The sequence below is a fragment of the Palaemon carinicauda genome, chromosome 18 (assembly GCF_036898095.1).
Source record: "Palaemon carinicauda isolate YSFRI2023 chromosome 18, ASM3689809v2, whole genome shotgun sequence".
In the NCBI taxonomy this organism is placed as follows: Eukaryota; Metazoa; Arthropoda; class Malacostraca; order Decapoda; family Palaemonidae; genus Palaemon; species Palaemon carinicauda.
Window position 1 is genome coordinate 60,535,665 of NC_090742.1, and position 20,673 is coordinate 60,556,337.

Here is a 20,673-nt window from a genome sequence, read left to right on the forward strand (position 1 = left end):
GATTTCTACCACCTCCCAACAATTGAGAATATGTTCTCATGGATTAAGCTAGGTTTCTGTCTGCTAACACTGTTGAGGCAGAAAACGTATCCTTCGAAGAATGTCGTCCCGATGTATGGCCAATTAGGCATAAAATGTCCTACATTCTATCCATCCTTCCCCTTGTAAGGAAGATGAAGGGGGAGATACTAATATATCTGACTTACACAAAACAGTTATTTTGTTACTACGCAAAAGAAACTAGCTGGAAATGGCCAGTGATGAATGACGAAAGTCTTGGCAGCCTCCCTCCACCAGTGTAATATATCCGACTTGCAAAAAACAGTTATGTTCCAACGCAAAAGAAACTAGCTGGAAATGCCAAATGATGTATGACGAAAGTCTTGGCAGCCTCCCTCCACCAGTGTAATATATCTGACTTACACAAAACAGTTATTTTGTTCCTACGCAAAAGAAACTAGCTGGAAATGGCCAATGATGAATGACGAAAGTCTTGGCAGCCTCCCTCCACCAGTGTAATATATCTGACTTACACAAAACAGTTATTTTGTTCCTACGCAAAAGAAACTAGCTGGAAATGGCCAGTGATGAATGACGAAAGTCTTGGCAGCCTCCCTCCACCAGTGTAATATATTCGACTTACACAAAAAGGTTATTTTGTTCCTACGCAAAAGAAACTAGCTGGAAATGGCCAATGATGAATGACAAAAGTCTTGGCAGCCTCCCTCCACCAGTGTAATATATCTGACTTACACAAAACAGTTATTTTGTTCCTACGCAAAAGAAACTAGCTGGAAATGGCCAATGATGAATGACGAAAGTCTTGGCAGCCTCCCTCCACCAGTGTAATATATCTGACTTACACAAAACAGTTATTTTGTTCCTACGCAAAAGAAACTAGCTGGAAATGGCCAATGATGAATGACGAAAGTCTTGGCAGCCTCCCTCCACCAGTGTGTATGGTGAACAGAGTCCGAATTGAACTGAGTAAGGCATTCTAAACTCGGGCTGTTGTTCTGTTCGGAAGTGTGCTTTCATCCGGCCTTAGAATTTGTTTTCTCTTGTGTTAATATTGCTTTTTCCCTGTTTTTTCAGTATAAGTGCAAAGCAAGTGATTGTAATGCATACAGTACTTGTCCTAGCATCAATGGGCGTCGTCGTGGAATATATAAGTCGTGAGGATGCAAGTCCTCATCCTTTGTGTCCGGCATGTAGGGGCCATCACTACTTGTCGGAATCTTATGTTGCGCGTGGAAGTGGTCGACCTCCCAGTGAGGGAGATTTCCTAGTAGGAAGAAGAGGAGAGCAAAGCGTGATTGTTTTCCTTCAGAATCTTCATTTTCGGAGTTGGATGAGAGGCCTAAGTCTCGTCCTCCAACTATTGAAATTCCCCTGCCTGCTCTTTCTTCTAAAACTCTTCCCAAGGGTCCCCAAGGGGAGACAAAGAAGAATGAGAATCAGGTGTTGCATCAAATGATGCTTGAAGATATTCACCGTTTTGTTTACATTAGTGATTTACATTAGTGGAATAGACGAACCTAAACTTAAGGCTGATCCTCTCGCTACATCTGTAATGCCAGTTGTTGAGGATATCCAGACTGAAGTTCGATGTTCTCCGGTTGAGAAGCATCCTTTGGTACCTACGCTTTCCCCTCCTGTGACCCCTCTGGATTCCTATGATTGAATGTTTGTATCCGACTATGGATCTCGGCGAATTCTCAGGCTACAGTCCGTGATTCCCGTCAGTTTATTACGAGTCTCTTACCAACACATCAAACCTCATCTGATCGCCCACCTTCATTATCAATGAAACTTGCACTTCCTTTTACTCCTAAAGGCCCAGGTATTGTTTATACGTATGAGCCTCGCAAGAAACCGTAGCAGAAAGCCAAGCAGGGGTGAGCACCAACAGTGAGAATGGGAATGGCATCCGCCTTCCTAAAGGGTAGGAGAGCGAAAAGCGCGTTTATTCTGTAGTTTTGGAGAGTGCGAGGTGCGTCTGCCATTCACCAGTTCTGAGGATCAGAATGCTTTTCCTCCATAGATTGCGCTCTCATGATTCGCGCCCTCCCTTCCCCCTTCACTGACTCGCCATTTTGCGAGGGAGGCTTCTTCACATCACCAAGATGTTGCTCCTCAGATAAAATATTTTCAGATTACTAACATAAAACACTGGAAGCTATGTCAACCATCATTGTTACCAAGTTCTCTATCAAACTTTTTGGAAAGCTTGCTAAAGAGAAACACTGCAAGCAATACTGGTAAGTTGAGAACCAGGTGCTTCTCTTCTATCAATCATCCTCTAGATGGGAAGAAACTCTGGTGGTCCTTCCTCACTGTGAAGAGTGCATTCTCAGAGGAGAGGAATATTCATGAGGGAGTTTGTCATACAGCTACGTACTACAGTAGTTGCTCATGTTCCTATTGTTACCCAACAAGAAAGTAAAGGGAACAGGAGCTATAGCTGGGATGGTGGGCATGCAGAACTAGCCTAATTTGAAGGTGTTGTCTTTGTAGATCCAAAAGGCCCTGTACAAACAACTATGTTTACACTTCCTATGAATGTTTTCCAGGGAGCCCCCAATAGCTGTTATGCTAAGATACTCCCAGATATTCCACCCTCTGTCTGAGAGTCCTAAAGAACTTTCTCTTGATACATCTTAAATCCACAGATCGAGACATGAGGTAAGGCAGCCTGTCTTCTCGATGCTAAAGTGAACCCCTTGTAGTAGGGTAGAAAGGGGCACCTGAATGGTGCATCAAGAAGGCTTTGCTCTTGACGTTTGCTCAGACCAAATCTATGTACTGCCTCGTACATAGGATTTGACAAACCCTGCACTGTACTTTAGCGTTTGACTACCCACCGATCAAACATTGATGTGGCTTGGAGGCTGGCCATGGAAGTAGCTTCCGTGGCTGCAGAGTCAGATGTCGGGACGTCGTGTTCTAACGCTTGAGTCTCCATCAGGGTTTCTACCATCAGCATAGAATCTCCTGGTTTGATCGACAGGAGTATTTCAGCAAAAAAGCTTACGGGATCTAGGTTCCTATCGTTACAGTGGAAGGACTCCCATTACCTACACAAAAGAACTTGGTTGGCGAGGAGGATCCTTACTGACAACTGCTCGTGCACGATGAGTACAGAGATCTGATTTGGAAAGTCATCTGTAACCATGCTTCAAGTGCAGACAAGATGAAAGATCTTGGCATATGGGAAAACTCAGTCATGGATCAGGCTCTGAGTGTGAGAACATTTAGATTGAGTAGTAGTATCAGCGAATTGGAATTTCATGCGTGATGGTGTCACTTTAGTATCCCAGGAAGGTTCCAAGGCAGGATTGCGACGAAGGCGGCTTCCCACGTCACAACCAACACAGCTCTTGCTTGGTTTTGTGCAAGACCGAGTGCTAATAACTGGCGCATGTACTTATCTACCCTGTATCAAATATACTACCTGGGGGTTGGGTTTTGATATGGAACTGCTCCTCCCACAAAATCATGCCCAGGGATTGGCCTAAGTATCGAGACTACACCAGATTGGTTGCCCTGTGCTTCGATGAATCCCTCCTCCTCTTTTGCGGTATGCGCACTGTGGTGGAACAAGTAAACTAGTGATTCAAGGGAGACGAACCCTTGAGGCACAAGTGTAAATTCTGATTGTTGTTCCTGATCATGTGGTTCCCAATTGCCTGATTTCTGATTGTAATATTCCTGATCTCAGTAACTGATCGTAATGTTCCTGATCTTGGTAACCAATCATAAGGTTCCTGATCGCTGTACATGATCGTAAGGCTCCTGATCTTGATCGTTGTAAATGAACTTGAGGTTCCCGATCAAGGTAACTGAGGTAACTGATTATAAGTTCCTAGATTGCAGGGCATGGTGGATCCCATGGAATATTCTGATAATGAAGAATGTTTATGGGCAACCTATCATGCAGGGAGTGAACACACTACTTATGATCCCTTAAAGACAAAACACAAAGGTGGAGTGGAGGTCACAAGGAAACATTGGCGGTCAAGCAAGTAAAATCTCATAGCCTGTACAAGAGATGAGAAAGGTCCTAGGCTACCCTTTCAAAGTATCATGTAATGGAACAGCAGGACGAAGCAGATGCAAATTCTGCGACCCAAGCAAGGGCTGTCAACACCTGAACTTATACCCAAACATATTCTTGGGGAAGTAAGCATTTCCAATAAGTAACCTCTCGCCTTGCCTATGAGGCAAGAACATTGTAGGTATGAAACTTACTCGGGTTGATGAGGGGCCTATTCTTCTGACTGAGAAAATGAGAGTTTGATCTAATATGAGACTGAGTGCTAGAAACAGGTGTCTTGAGTGCTGGGTACGATCTTAGTACGTACTGCTTCTTTTGAAAGTATATTATTCTCATGTATTCAAAGATCACTAGTCTTTGGAGAGAGACTGCTTTGTTGATCAGACCTATTCAAATGACGACTTCTCCTTCGGGTGAAGCCGCAGCATCTGGCTGAGGGCACAGAATTTGGTCCGAGACCAACTACACTTGCCGCACAACATGTACTGTAGTAATGTCTATTCACGAAGGGACGAGGAGGTGAGGAGGCATTCCTGCACGAGTGTGCAATTGAATTGATAAGGTGTCACGCAAACAAGGGAGATGGCACTCCTGTAGGATTGTGCGCTTACCAAGGGGGCACACTAACAGGTTAGGTGGCAGGAGTGTGCGTGAACAAACTGGTGGAAGTGCGTAAACAAATGTGGTGCCAGTCCTGTAGTCGCTCACTAATGGGCATGCATGGTTAGGGGCACGCAAACAGATCAGGGGGGTGCGTGAAAAGGTAAGCTGGTGCTGCTGTTCATAGTAATGCGCTAATGGGAGGGCGTAGTGAGAACAAACTTCTGTAAGAACGCTCGTGCGCACAGTAGTTCATCACCAATGTGTAGGGGTGTTATTTCATTGTTTCCCTGGGTCCTCTAGATCTTTGTCTTTGGTGAAGGAGTTACTGAGACTCTTGTGCAAGAGTCTTCCATGGAGAAAACCTGCAGGAGTCACAAATATGTTGATCAGTTTTATAGGACTATTACGTTCATAAAGGTGAAAAGAACGGCGGAATCTTTTCCTTCTGATCAGCAGTGTGAAGACACGAATGTGTGGCAGAGGTGAAGGAGTAATTTGAAGATCTGCTTCTATCAAAGGTGTACAATGATGTCCAACCTCTGTTGCAACGACCACCAGTCCACACTTGTGAGGGAATAAACAGCAACAGGAGGGCTGTTGAACATGATCAAGAAGTGTGTGTTAGCAGTTACACAAAAAAAAATCGGTCTGCTGGACATGATCAAGAAGTGTGTGTCAGCAGTTACACGAAAAAAAATCGGTCTGCTGGACATGATCAAGAAGTGTGTGTCAGCAGTTACACGAAAAAAAATCGGTCTGCTGGACATGATCAAGAAGTGTGTGTCAGCAGTTACACAAAAAAAAAATCGGTCTGCTGGACATGATCAAGAAGTGTGTGTCAGCAGTTACACAAAAAAAAAATCGGTCTGCTGGACATGATCAAGAAGTGTGTGTCAGCAGTTACACAAAAAAAAAATCGGTCTGCTGGACATGATCAAGAAGTGTGTGTCAGCAGTTACACAAAAAAAAAAAATCGGTCTGCTGGACATGATCAAGAAGTGTGTGTCAGCAGTTACACCAAAAAAAATCGGTCTGCTGGACATGATCAAGAAGTGTGTGTCAGCAGTTACACAAAAAAAAATCGGTCTGCTGGACATGATCAAGAAGTGTGTGTCAGCAGTTACACAAAAAAAAATCGGTCTGCTACAGTCACCGAGAAAACAGCAAAACCTTACTCTTTCCTTAATTTCCATAGCACAAAAATAAATTCTCACACTTATCTAGAAGAAAAAACGAAAATGAAAACCGCCAGCTGGTGGCACCTGGATTGTGTCTGTAATCTCATACAGCTGAAAACAAAGTTCCACCCAAGCTGAAAACACAGTTCCTATTAAAGGACGAGGGTGTGTATTTGTGTAGGAACAAACATTTAATGAATTGACTCAAAATCTAGCCATATAAAAGCTAATAAACAATACAGTACAAATAAATTTACCGGTGATGACTTACATTTACAACATACCCCTAATTTCTGTTACTTTAGGAACAATCCAGAATTAATTTTAACTTTTGTAAAATGTGTATGTTAAATTATCAGAAGATTATTATTCAGACATCAAGAACAATAAGCTAAATGCTTACTCATTGTTTCGTAATATTCAACTTCCTTATGACAAACTTGTTACATTACTGAAAATAAAATCCAAATTGCCTCAACTTATTAAAATCAATCATTTAAAAATATTAAAAATTGCACATATCTTTAAACATTATACTAGAAAATATCACATTATGAAAGTTAAAAAGCTCACAAATGATAAACAAATTTTAATTAGAAATAATATTTACGTATGTGTAAAAGTCCCTAAGATGTCGAACTACTACTGCCACCGCCAGCGCCACTTCCAACTTGCTGTTCAACTGTAACAAAAAAAACCAATGGGATAGGTGCCTTGTGAAATAACATAATTTTATACTTAAGGATAACATATGATTTATGAAATTGGATGTACATACGGACAGCATTATGAAGTAGTTTAACCCTTTTACCCCCAAAGGACGTACTGGTACGTTTCACAAAAGCCATCCCTTTACCCCAATGGACGTACCGGTACGTCCTTGCAAAAAAAATGCTATAAAAATTTTTCTTTTCATATTTTTGATAATTTTTTGAGAAAATTCAGGCATTTTCCAAGAGAATGAGACCAACCTGACCTCTCTATGATAAAAATTAAGGCTTTTAGAGCAATTTAAAAAATATATACTGCAAAATGTGCTGGGAAAAAAATAACCCCCTGGGGGTTAAGGGTTGGAAATTTCCAAAAAGGGTTAATGAGGCCACCAAACAAGTTACAATTCTAGACTTGATGTGATGTACATAGGGATTCCTTCATACCAGAGTCCTAAACTACTACTATATGAAAAACTACTAAGGGAAAGAAAAGGGAAATAAATAAATAAAAGGATGCTGGCCAAAGAATGTCAAAACATTAATTAAACTGATATACACATAAACAATTACTGCACTTGGTCCTTTTAGAGGAAGTCTGATATGAGATTCTTGAAGTTATCTGTTGAGTGAATCATGAAAGTTCTTGATATCCTCAGCTGGTGTTAAACCCATTCTAGCTAATAGCACCAAGAGGTCCCTTTGGACCCAAAGGATTTCAGTACCTTGAGAAGCTACAGTAAATACAGAACCAGCTTAAATATAAGAGTAAGTTCAAAACTTTCAGTGAATGTTATCTTAATATTTCTGATGTCACCCAACAATCAAGGCATTGGTTACTTCAAACCTGCAACATTAAGATCATAACACTTTGAAAATAAAAAGTTATATGATCAAGGGTATGGAATTGTACTCTACCCAAAGACAAAGAATAAAAGTTTTTTTTTTTTCTTCTAAACAATCCACTTATTATTTTCTATGAAGGGTGAACATAAAACCTTACCCGTTTTATACAAGATGTGTTTATATACACGTCGTCACCTTCTGAGTCTGGTGACTATGCTATAGGGGTAAGAATACCAGATGGTAAAATATATGTACTAAATCTTTTTAAGGTCTTGAACAGGATATATAAACTATTAACCAATTTACACAGGAGTTTGGTTTCATGCCACCTCCATTCAGTCGCCACCTTTTAAAGAACTATGTAAGCTTTTTATTGTAGCTCATTTGCCTGGTAAAAATTAATCCATTCAGTGCCTAATCTTTTTCATAAAAGCTAAAAGTACTGAAAACGTAATTACATAATCTAAACTTCTCTAACACTTACCCTTATAGGCATATTCTAAGGCTGTGGCAATGGTCTGCATGTCTCCTTCAATCGTAGAGGCCCAGTTCTGCACGTGTCCAACTTCTTTCATCGAGTCGGTAAAAGAAGCGATCAGTCCAAGCCACTGCGATGTCTGCCTCTGAAAGTTTGTGGCATTTTGTTCAAGTTGGCTTGCTTCACTATCCAGTCGCTTCTGGTTCAGATAAGCCTGAGCAACGCTGCAATGATAAATGCCAATTTTACATGAGAATATCTAAAATACTTGAAAGTTTAAAATTTTTTAACATTGTCCATCCATCTATATACCAAAGGCACTTCCCCCAATTTTGGGGGATAGCCGACATCAACAAAGAAACCAAACAAAAAAGGGGACCTCTACTCTCTACGTTCCTCCAGCCTAACCATTGTACAAACCTATATTTCATTGTTGTTTTTATTTGATTAGTGAACTTCGAGTAGATCATTAATAAATTATACAATTTTATTACTTTTGGACTTTAAAAACACACAATTTAAGAAAAAAGTTAGAAATTATACAATTTTATTACTTTTAGACTTAAAAACACAAAATAAAAGAAAAAAGTTAGAAATTATACAATTTTAGTACTTTTGGACTTAAAAACACAAAATTCAAGAAAAAAGTTAGATTTAGATTAAGGAAAGGAATTTAGTCTCGGACAAATTGGTGATGAAACTAAATATTCATCAGGAACAGAAAGTTCTTCCCAAAATTTCACAACGATTACAAATTAATTTTCTTTTGTATTTTCCCCATGCCAGAGGTAAATCAATGCAATTATATAAAAATTAGTACATATATACCAATTACTTGCTTACATGAACAGCATACACTAAACCTAGTAAATGGGTATCAATCAATTGCCTACGTAGATACTATATACTCAAGATAATGGTTCTTGACATTAGAAACAATTTCACCTAACTGGTCACAGTTTGCACAGACAATATGGTCATACAAAATACACATGCATAAAATTTGTGTTAAAGTAAAATACTTTTTTTTTTTTTTCGCTGAAAAGATGACAAAATAAAAACCACAAAGATGGAATTTTAATAAGATGGGTTATTTCTATACTTACTTGATGTTCATATTGCTTTCATTACAGAACACAGAACAGCTTCCATCCCCAGGAAGCATTGTATGTTAACATTACCCTTTCCTCAGACTGCATCTATAATATTTACAGCGCTTCCAGAAGACTAAAAATACTGCCAGATCTTTGCTCAATCAGCTTCTTCTAATACACTGTCTCTAGTAAAGTGATGAGACCAACTACCGTGTATCAACAATAACATGATGTGCATGACGTATCACTTTCAGTCTCGTGTCAAAATTATTACTTATCCTCTTGATGGCATTAGTCAGAGGAGGAGGAGGGTGGACATGTATATGAGCATCAGATGAGTATAGAAATAACAGCCATTATTAAAATTTGTTTATTTCTATAAATACTCTCCTCACATTCAGATTTCTAACTCCCATACTTTAGTGGTCGTGGGTACTCTTTGAAGGAAAGTAATAGGGCATTTAGTTTCCCATTATCAATTAAATACTGTCCCACACTTACCCGTAGTCTATAGGTTTAGGTAGTGTAAATTCTCAGATTCAAATTTGCAAATATAACTTTTTCACCTACTTATTTCCATAACAAAATACTTATTACTTTAGAACTGCATGTATAATTTTACAGGAACCAAAAATTAAATTTGAAATATTACTGGACCAAAACCCAAAGCATTATTCTACTAAACTAACTACTTAAATTCACAATGTTATTAGACCACATCGCAGTCGCTACTAAATGCCTCAAAAACCAACTATTGTGACACATAAACCAGGACTCTAAGATAATGTTTAGCAAATACAGGCTTGAAATTAAAACTCATTATAATCAGAAACTATATTTTTTCATACTAAATATGTAAAAAAAAATATAAAAGAATTCATAGCGACAATTTAGCGAAGCAAATTCCTCAATTTAAGATCATAATCCAGAACAAAATTGGTCAACTGATCATCTTTGTGGAATAGAAGGCTTTCAACACTAAATGAGAACTTGAATGACCAGCCTTTCTTTGTGCTTGAAATAATTTTTCTATCATACCCAAATTGAACTAAGAAAACTGAGATGTATGAGTTTTCTTGGAAGCAGTTGTTCCTGATGACTCAAAATAACTATCAACATTGTAGCTTACTTTAAGTAATGAACACTATTTGAATATCTTTTAGACATAAGCTGAAAGAAGCTGTCTTAAAGACTAAAAGAAGACACTTCATGTGATTCTGGTTCTTCCTCCACATCTTCAACCTGGTCTTCTTTATCTAAGATTCTCCACAACATTACTAATCTGTTATTAATTTATTTGTTTTCCTCATACGGGAACTAGTGCATATTTGTTTGAAAAGACTCACTTCAGCAACTGAGGTACTAATCCCTACATTTGACACGTAAAAAAAAAACCTGTGATGAGCTAGTGTCCGAGCTTACTTGCAAACGATGCACACAGTTATATTTAAACATGATGCAACCAAAATAGTTTAGCTGAACCTAAAACACATTAATTAAAAAAGAAAAACTTTTGATCTAAGGGAATCATATAATTTTCCATGCCATCCACATGTGTAATAAAAGGACGTTCAGGATGCTTACTTCATTATGAGGAGTGATACAGGATCCAACACTACCATTTCAGCACATAAGGAATAAGTGGTAGTTTAGAGGCACTTACTTAAGCAAGAAGAGGGATGCAGTATAAGGATCTAGGTAGCCATCTCAGTCTTTGACTTCACAGCTTTATTGTTTAAAAGAACAGCTAGAAAGGAGGGAATACGAGTACAAGGGTTTTGTGGCAAAAGGGTCTAGAGAAAATAAAAGAATTTGAGGTTCTAGTAGATTTCAAATCTGGGATATGCTGTGTACCATCAGAGCCTTTACTGAACGGTACACTAGAACCATTAGCCACCACTTCAGAAGTTAGGCTAGGGTATGAAACACCAGAACCATTAGCCACCACTTCAGAAGTTGGGCTAGGGCTTGAAACAGGTCAGGTTTTGGCCTGAAATATTGCCCTTAATCAAAAATCTATTGACCCTTTGAGATTCCACAAAAGAAGCTTATGATGTGAAAAGCTTTACAGGCTCATGATTACCAAAACTAAACTCGTTAGGACTGTTACATAGGGATAGGCTGGAGGGGCATTATCGTCATCATTTCCTCTTCAATCAAATAGCATTGTCGTTCCTGGATTTTCCTTTGAACTATAAGTAAGCCTTTCCTTTTATGCTTTGAACTCTAATATGATCTGCAATCATGCAACATGCTCTCCATAGAGGAAAACTGAGGCCTTTGCACTCCACACTACGATTCTCTAAATCAAAGAACTGTCCCTGTTGCACGACGCAAAGATTACGTGGATCATAACCCCGCCCCCAAAACAAATCCTATTCACAACAATGCAGCAATTGCTAACAAAAATAAATTTTTAAACTGCTAAAATATAAAAATCCTCACAATCTGGAGTGATCATCTGGACTCTACTAGGTCGACTTGGAGACTGAAGACTGAATGACATGCGCAGCATCTTATTGTAGGTAGATGCCAGTGGGTGTCATTACTAAAGGCATTATTATTTTGAAGGAAAGAAAATCAGAAATTTTTCCATTTTTAATGGGTAATGTCTATGTACCAAGCTCCCGAAAATAATAGCAATATGAATATCAGGGGAGGTTCATAGAAATAATACATATGCAAGCATTCAATGTTCAAGTCACCAAAACAACTCGTAAACTGATTCAAAACATTTAAAACAAGACCCAGCGGAGTAGCATGGGCATCAAATATGTCCCAGGTACAAAGATAGTTCTTCCTCCTCATTTCACCTTCCAGTTGGGGGCCTTCCTTTCAATAAACTGGAAATCATAACAGGATAAGGTAGCTGAGCCTCTGTTTGTGTAAGTTCTATGACAAGCTGCTCCTAATCACACCTCATGGTTTCAATCAAACCATACACACTCATGCCTCAAATAAAAATGCAAACCTTTGATACAGTATGTTTTTCACAATCCATGATGAAAAAGGAAATCATAAAGGGAGTGTATCCCCTGAATGTGTGCTTCTACAAATAGGTCTCAATGGTTTCTATGGCTTCCAATGAGAATTGGATGCAGAATTATGTCACCTGAAAAGGTTACTTTGACTGATCTCCAGGATGTTAACCCTTTTACCCCCAGGTTCTTTGGAAATTTCCAACCCTTAACCCCCAAGGGGTTATTTTTTCCCCAGCACATTTTGCAGTATATTTTTTTTTTAAATTGCTCTAACTGCCTTAATTTTTGTCATAGAGAGGTCAGTTGGTCTCATTCTCTTGGAAAATGCCTGAATTTTCTCAAAAAATTATCAAAAATATGAAAAAAAAAAAATTTTAAGGCATTTTTTGCAAGGAAGTAGCCTACCAGTACGTCCATGGGGGTAAAGGGATGAGTTTTGTGAAACATGTTATTTTCATTAGTAAAATAAATTTTTGAATATACTTACCCGATAATCATGTAGCTGTCAACTCCGTTGCCCGACAGAATTCTACGGAAGGGATACGCCAGCGATCGCTATACAAGAGGGGGGTGTACTCACAAGCGCCACCTGTGGCCAGGTACTGCAGTACTTCTTGTTGACACCACCTCAATTTTTCCTCGGTCCACTGGTTCTATGGGGAGGAAGGGTGGGTCAATTAAATCATGATTATCGGGTAAGTATATTCAAAAATTTATTTTACTAATGAAAATAACATTTTTCAATATTAATCTTACCCGATAATCATGTAGCTGATTCACACCCAGGGAGGTGGGTGAAAACCAGTGTACATGTATATCAAGAAGCTAAGAATCCCGTATTTCATATTATCAGTTATTCAAAATAACAATGAAATTATAAGTACCTGGTAAGGAAGTCGACTTGAGCCATTACTCTGCCTTAAATAAGTTCGTCTTCCTTACTGAGCGCAGCGTTCCTCTTAGGAGGCTGAACAACTCTAAGGTGCTGAAGTATCAAGGGCTGCAACCCATACTAAAGGACCTCATCACAACCTTTAACCTCGGCGCTTCTCAAGAAAGAATTGACCACCCGCCAAATCAACAAGGATGTGGAAGGCTTCTTAGCCGACCGTACAACCCATAAAAAGTATTCAAGAGAAAGGTTAAAAGGTTATGGGATTATGGGAATGTAGTGGCTGAGCCCCCGCCTACTACTGCATTCGTTGCTACGAATGGTCCCAGGGTGTAGCAGTACTCGTAAAGAGACTGGACATCTTTGAGATAGAATGATGCGAACACTGACTTGCTTCTCAAATAGGTTGCATCCATAACACTCTGCAGAGAACGGTTCTGTTTGAAGGCCACTGAAGTAGCCACAGCTCTCACTTCATGTGTCCTTACCTTCAGCAAAGCAAGGTCTTCTTCCTTCAGATGAGAATGTGCTTCCCTAATCAGAAGCCTGAATAGTAAGAAACTGAGTTCTTAGACCTTGGAAAAGAAGGCTTCTTGATAGCACACCATAAGGCTTCTGATTGTCCTCGTAAAGGTTAAGACCTTTTTAGATAGTACCTAAGAGATCTAACTGGGCAAAGTACTCTCTCCAGTTCATTCCCCACCAAGTTGGACAGGCTTGGGATCTCGAACGACTTAGGCCAAGGACGTGAAGGAAGCTCGTTTAGCAAAAACCGAGCTGCAAGGAACATGTAGCCGTTTCAGATGTGAAAACAATGATCCTGCTGAAGGCGTGGATCTCACTTACTCTTTTAGCTGTTGTCAAGCACACGAGGAAAAGAGTTTTTAATGTGAGGTCCTAAAAAGAGGCTGATTGGAGAGGTTCAAATCTTGATGACATAAGGAACCTTAGGACCACGTCTAGATTCCAGCCTGGAGTGGACAACCGACGTTCCTTTGAGGTCTCAAAAGACCTAGGGAGGTCCTGTAGATCTTTGTTGGTGGAAAGATCCAAGCCTCTGTGGCGGAAAACCGCTGCCAACATACTTCTGTAACCCTTGATCGTAGGAGCTGAAAGGGATCTTACTTTCCTTAGATGTAACAGGAAGTCAGCAATCTGGGTTACAGTGGTACTGGTTGAGGAAACTGCATTGGTCTTGTACCAGCTACGGAAGACTTCCCCTTGAGACTGATAGATTCTGAGAGTGGATGTTCTCCTTGCTCTGGCAATCGCTCTGGCTGCCTCCTTCGAAAAGCCCCTAGCTCTTGAGAGTCTTTCGAAAGTCTGAAGGCAGTCAGACGAAGAGCGTGGAGGTTTGGGTGTACCTTCTTTACGTGAGGTTGACGTAGAAGGTTCACTCCTAGAGGAAGAGTCCTGGGAATGTCGACCAGCCATTGCAGTACCTCTATGAACCATTCTCTCGCGGGCCAGAGCGGAGCCAACCAACGTCAGCCGTGTCCCTTTGCGAGAGGAGAACTTCTGAAGTACCCTGTTGACAATCTTGAACGGCGGGAATGCATACAGGTCGAGATGGGACCAATCCAGCAGAAAAGCATCCACGTGAACTGCTGCTGGGTCTGGAATCGGAGAACAATACAACAGGAGTCTCTAGGTTATCGAGGTAGCGAACAGATCTATGGTTGGCTGACCCCACAGGGCCCAAAGTCTGCTGCAAACATTCTTGTGAAGGGTCCACTCTGTGGGGATGACCTGACCCTTCCAGCTGAGGCGATCTGCCATGACATTCATACCGCCCTGAATGAACCTCGTTACCAGCGTGAGCTTTCGATCTTTTGACCAGATGAGGAGGTCCCTTGCGATCTAGAACAACTTCCACGAAAGAGTCCCTCCCTGCTTGGAGATGTAAGCCAGGGCTGTGGTGTTGTCAGAGTCCACCTCCACCACCTTGTTAAGCTGGAGGGACTTGAAGTTTATCAAGGCCAGAAGAACCGCCAACAACTCCTTGCAATTGATGTGAAGTGTCCTTTGCTCCTGATTCCATGTTCCCGAGCATTCCTGTCCGTCCAAAGTCGCACCCCAGCCCGTGTCTGATGCGTCCGAGAGGAGACGGCGGTCGGGTTTCTGAACAGCCAAAGGTAGACTTCCTTGAGAAGAAGGCTGTTCTTACACCACGCGAGAGAAGACCTCCTCTCTTCGGAAACAGGAACTGAGACCGTCTCTAGCGTCATGTCCTTTATCCAGTGAGCAGCTAGATGATACTGAAGGGGGCGGAGGTGGAGTCTCCCTAACACGATGAACAGGGCCAGCGATGAAAGTGTCCCTGTTAGACTCATCCACTACCTGATTGAGCATCGGTTCCTTCTCAGCATGCTCTGGATGCATTCTAGGGCTTGGAAGATCCTTGGGGCCGACGGAAAAGCCCGAAAAGCTCGACTCTGAAGATCCATACCCAGGTAGACAATGGTCTGGGATGGGACGAGCTGGGACTCCTCAAAATTGACCAGGAGGCCCAGTTCCTTGGTCAGATCCATAGTCCATCTGAGAATCTCCAGACAGCGACGACTTGTGGGAGCTCTTAAAAGCCAGTCGTCTGACGGAGCCGGACACAAGATCATGGTACTGCTGCACAGTCTGTGAACTGTCAACCATGGGGAAGCGAGGAAGTACAGTGACAACCCGAAGCTGTCTAGACTGTCTGGGTCGTACAGACAACTCCTTATCGGGTTGCTGAGGTTGCCGCACTGCGTCACAACAAGTCACTTCTGCTGGTTGTTGAACGTCTTCCCAGTGACACACTGACTCCGTAAACAAAAAATCCTCTAACAAGGACTAAGCTTGGACTGCATGTCTACAACACAGCTCAAGGTCTATGGGAGCAGGTGTGGTAACAGACGGGGTTAGCGACTGAAGTGGAACCATTACCTTCCCTGGAAGCATGTTATGCTTAAATAAAAGTCCATAGGAGGCTACGCAGCTAAAGGCTCCTCTCCAAATGACAGAGTCCTCAAGGGAATATCAGAAGGAGGGAGAAAAGCACTTTCTCATCTACAGGGACCATATCCGAGAAAAGCTAAGTTCTCTCAGTGAGGGTTTCACTGGTGCAAAAGCAGCAGACTAGAAGGCAACGTTATGAAACTGCTTGACAGTCTAGTGAGTTGGCAACAACCAAAGATGTGTGACTGAGAAGCATGCGGTAAGGTATGCAGAGCATGCTGTATGCAGAGCATGCTGTATGCAGAGCATGCTGTATGTAGAGCATGCTGTAAGGTAAGCAGAGCATGTTGCATGGCGTGTAACATTTCTCAGAAATTCCATGACCAGTGCTAGATTGAGTAATATCGCATTACTGTCCATTGAAAGTGCACGTGCCGAGGGAATTGATTTAGACTGTTTTGTTGATGAATTTGATAGCCGGCATGATAATCGTAGAATTAAGCTGCACTAAATATACGTACTATAATCTACTTCACCTCAGGAAAGGGAAACTCGCCCTGTTGGCAACACTGCATTACTTCATGCATGCTTGCATGGGGTTTTAATATCAACATAAAATTTACATTACAGTACATTCATAACTCATGATTCATTTTTGTTTTGAAGATATTTTTGCCATATTTTTGCGATTTTGTTAAAAATATATTGCAAGGAATACATATATATTTTTTTTTTTTTTTTTTTTTTTTTAAGTAATACGAATAACCTCCATTATCATAATGTTTGTGTAGGCATACATGTATATGTTTTACAAATGCAAGTTATGAAAGTAATGAGGTGTTATTATTGTCATTTGTTATTTCAAAGTTGAATGGGAAGAGGCTCAAGTTGAGGAGAAAGTGGCAGATGCATGCGTTGAGGTGGCTGACTCATAGCATGAGGTTCCTGCCTCAAGAGTTGCGCTTGCCTCAAGGGTTGAGGTGGCTGCGCAGAGAGAGGCTCTTGACTCACGAGTTGAGGTTCTTGAGGTGTGAGCTGCGAGAGTTGAGGTAGCGGCTGCGCAGAACGCAGTTCCTGTCTCACGAGTTGAGGTTCTTGAGGTGCTAGCCTCAAGAGTTGAGGCTCTCACCTTGAGGAAAGTTGAGGTAGCAGCTGCGAGAGCTGAGGTGGCTGCCTCAAGGATGGTAGAGGTTGTCGTACCTCAAGAGGTTGTTGCCTCGAAGATGGTCTAACTGCAAGAAACTCTTGCCTCAAAGGAAGAGGAGGATGTAAGGCATAAGACTCCTGTTCCCATTGTTGAGGTTGCCTTAAGGAAGGTGGAGGTTGCTGCACAACGCTGGTAACTGGCAACTCCCAACGCGGTAGCTCACGCATGGAGGTAGCTTGAGGAACCTCAACTTCGTACGTCTGGCAGACTGGACTGCGGTGAGGAGGAGCGCTCGCAGGAGGAGGTGTATTAACCTTCTCTGCCTGAAACTCCTGCATCAACACCGCAAGCTGAGACTGCATTGTCTGCAGTATAGACCACTAGAGTTTAAGAAAGACAACAACAAACGGAGCTACTGTCCGTTGAGACTGAGGGTCTAAAACAGCTGGTGCGGCAACAGACGGAGCTACTGCCTGTTGCGATACCACCATGCCTCTCTGGGAGGTGTGCAGTTGTCGTACTGCAGCAAGTCCGAACTGACCCAGGGCTAATGGCTACACCTAGGAGTTGGACTTGTGCGGAAGGGACCGACTTGCACTTAAAAGCTGCAAGATTTGGTCCATGGTTTCTGCGAGAAACCTCTTCCGCAGACGAGGAATAAAAGGGCTCTCTCGACTTTGTGTGGGTGGGGTGATCACGTCGGCAACGTGTGTAGATACACCCGAAACCACGGAGGGAAAACGTCTGTTCGTCGATCAAGGCCTGCTGAACCCATAAGTCCTTCGACATTACTTCTCCCCTGGGCTTGGGAGCTTGTAAGAGGTCCCAGACTAGGCGAACAACTGGCACGAACAGACGAACCCTCGACCGCAACACTGTAACACTTTGCGCTAATCACTTATCACTTTTGATTTTCTGTTTGCACTTATTTCACTGAACTCGAAACTTTAAGTGGTTTGTACCTGAAACACGCAATTCTATCCTTCCTTAAAAGTTAGTAATTGCGAAAACAGAATTACAATGTAACAGAAAAATCTAATGAAAGATAAATAATTCAGTGGCTGGAAAGAGACTAAACACTAGATCAAATAAACTACGTTTAAAATCTCTCACCGCATAAAGCTTGAGAACAAGAATAAAACTCTAGAAACGTTTACCTTCTTCCCCTAAAGAGACTAGGGAGAAGAGCAAAAACGATAACAACGTTACTCGCTTGAACGAAACGTTTATCCTCCTCTCTCTCCCTCCGTCTCTATCTCTCTCTCTCTCTCTCTCTCTTGACTTAGAACCTGAGAGAAGAGCCCAATCATATATATCGTTAAAACATATTATTGTTAAAGGAAAAAAACTGAAAGATTTCCCAAATAAAAAGTTCCTTTATTAGAATTAAAACCATTAAGCTAAGAAAGAATGAACAAAACGCTAGAAACGGTTACTCTTACTGCAACGTGACACCGTGAAAATTCTCTCTCTATCGTAACGATAGAGCGCAAGTTGAACGTTCTGAACGTCAACAACTGCAGAGACAAAACAAAACGTTAGTTCAACTTTGAAAACAGTACGAGACTATCAAAGAAATTCTTTCAAAAACATTAAAATAGCATAATATGTTAACAGGTAAAACCGAAATGACGGGCTCAATGTTAATTAACTTCGGTACCAAGAAAAGACCGCCTACTATTAGGAAAGGTCGAATATAAACAAATATAAAAATTAATTTTAATAAGTTTATAATAAAAGGAAGTTAATCGAAGAGGCCTATAAAAGGCGGAGAGATATAAAATAAATCTATAACTTTTGTTAAGCAAAATTAAGAAAGAGAGTCTATACTCTCTTAGACACCAACACTCCCGTCTAAGGGAAGGGTCGGCCATTTAAAAGTGAAAGAGAGTTCATACTCTCTTCGTCACCATAATTAATCAAATTAATTCCAAAAGCTAGCTAAGCTAATGATAAAACTTCCTGAATAGCGAAAGCTAAACTCTAGAGCAAATACATCACCAAATCGTGAGCAAAAAACTCCAGAATCAACAGCGTATCCATGTAGGTCTAGCCGGAGGCACGACAGAGGAAAAATTGAGGTGGTGTCAACAAGAAGTACTGCAGTACCTGGCCACAGGTGGCGCTTGTGAGTACACCCCCCTCTTGTATAGCGATCGCTGGCGTATCCCTTCCGTAGAATTCTGTCGGGCAACGGAGTTGACAGCTACATGATTATCGGGTAAGATTAATATTGAAAAGTACCAGTACGTCCTTTGGGGGTAAAAGGGTTAACATTTTAGTACGTATGACAGTCTATTTTGAAAAGGGTTTATGAATTTGGACCATAAAGCCCAACACTGGGCTAGAGCTGGAGTGGCCAGAATAGGTGACAATCCGGTCAAATGCGGCCTTAAAACTGATCAGTCCTGCAAATGTGGAGAAAATCATATTCTCTGATCATTCCCACCATCCCATAATTTGGACAACTCGGACTTAGTTAATGCCAATGAAAGAATGCTTCAATGGTTGGCTGTTTGGTGGGATAAGCTATGATGAGCCATCCAGCAGCTGAGAGCAACAAAGGGAAACCCCTGCAGCTGTACTATGAAGTAAAATTTAAGATGTTGGACAGGAATATGCAAGGAAGAAAGTGGAAATAGAGCTATAGCAGAATGCTAAAAAGTGACGGAATCTAGGGGCTAAAAGGACACTACAGTACAGTACAAAGCTTATTAGGTGATGTCTACAGCACAACGCTTGTAATGCACTGGTGCCACTGCAGTACAGTACTCCCCTACGAATAATTTGAAAAAGGAATTCCTTGGCCTCACTAACACACAGGTTGCATAATTCTGATTTTCCATCCTTAAAGAAGTATCTAAGCTTCATCTAAGCGAGAAAGGTTTACCAATGCAGGAACCTTCTCTGATATGTTAACAGCATCACAAGTATTCATCAAAAAAAGGATTGCTGTAGCAGCTTTGGTCCACAGGACAGAATTTAATGTCCATAATTTTCTGACCGACTCAAACTCATAAGCTACTAATCTCAGAAGCATTCTTAATTCATATACTATAGTCCATTTCTTTTAGCGATGCATATTTGCACCGACTCGCAGCAGTGCCCTTTTAGCTCGGAAAAGTTTCCGGATCGCTGATTGGTTGGACAAGATAATTCTAACCAATCAGCGATCAGGAAACTTTTCCGAGCAAAAAGGGCACCGCTGCGAGTCGGTGCAAATATGCATCGCTAAAAGAAATGGACTATAGTGTTGACATTTGCTTTATAATGAATGAGTTTTCCTCTACCAAGCGATACATCCAATGCTTCTCAATTAGATGAACTACATTGGGCAGTTGGCATAAGTAAAATGAAGGGATCGTAAGCAAAACTACTAATGATTGTCCAACAATTACAACCATCCTTATATTCAAAGTAAAATCCAGATAATTAAACTCACCCTACATTTAGATGATCGACTAGGGCATGGGTAAGATTACTACTGGCCTGAACAGCTTCTTTACGTCTCCGTTCTGAAAAACAAAAGTAAAATCTCTTGACCACCTATGTTCATAATACCTGTACCATACAATACATTATTTCATACAAGGTCCAAACCAACATTATCACCAGGCACAAATAAAAATCTGAGACTACCGTTAAGTAATTCCGCAATGTGGCTTTCATCTGAAACTCCACATAATACTGTATTATTATTATTATTATCATTATTATTACAAGCTAAGCTATAACCCTAGTTTGAAAAGCAAA

General features: G+C 41.0%; 1 protein-coding gene across 1 annotated transcript in view; it reads right to left on the reverse strand.

Annotated features, from left to right (window-relative positions):
- Blos1 (biogenesis of lysosome-related organelles complex 1 subunit 1) overlaps positions 1-20,673 on the reverse strand; it is a 57,902-nt gene that overhangs the window by 3,022 nt on the left and 34,207 nt on the right. The window contains exons 3-5 of the mRNA XM_068392415.1: positions 20,363-20,435; positions 7,879-8,096; positions 6,449-6,520 (exon numbers count right to left, since the gene is read on the reverse strand). Of these exons, the coding sequence (XP_068248516.1) occupies positions 6,465-6,520; positions 7,879-8,096; positions 20,363-20,435 (347 nt within the window). The 3' untranslated portion in view covers positions 6,449-6,464. The remainder of the gene's footprint in view (positions 1-6,448; positions 6,521-7,878; positions 8,097-20,362; positions 20,436-20,673) is intronic.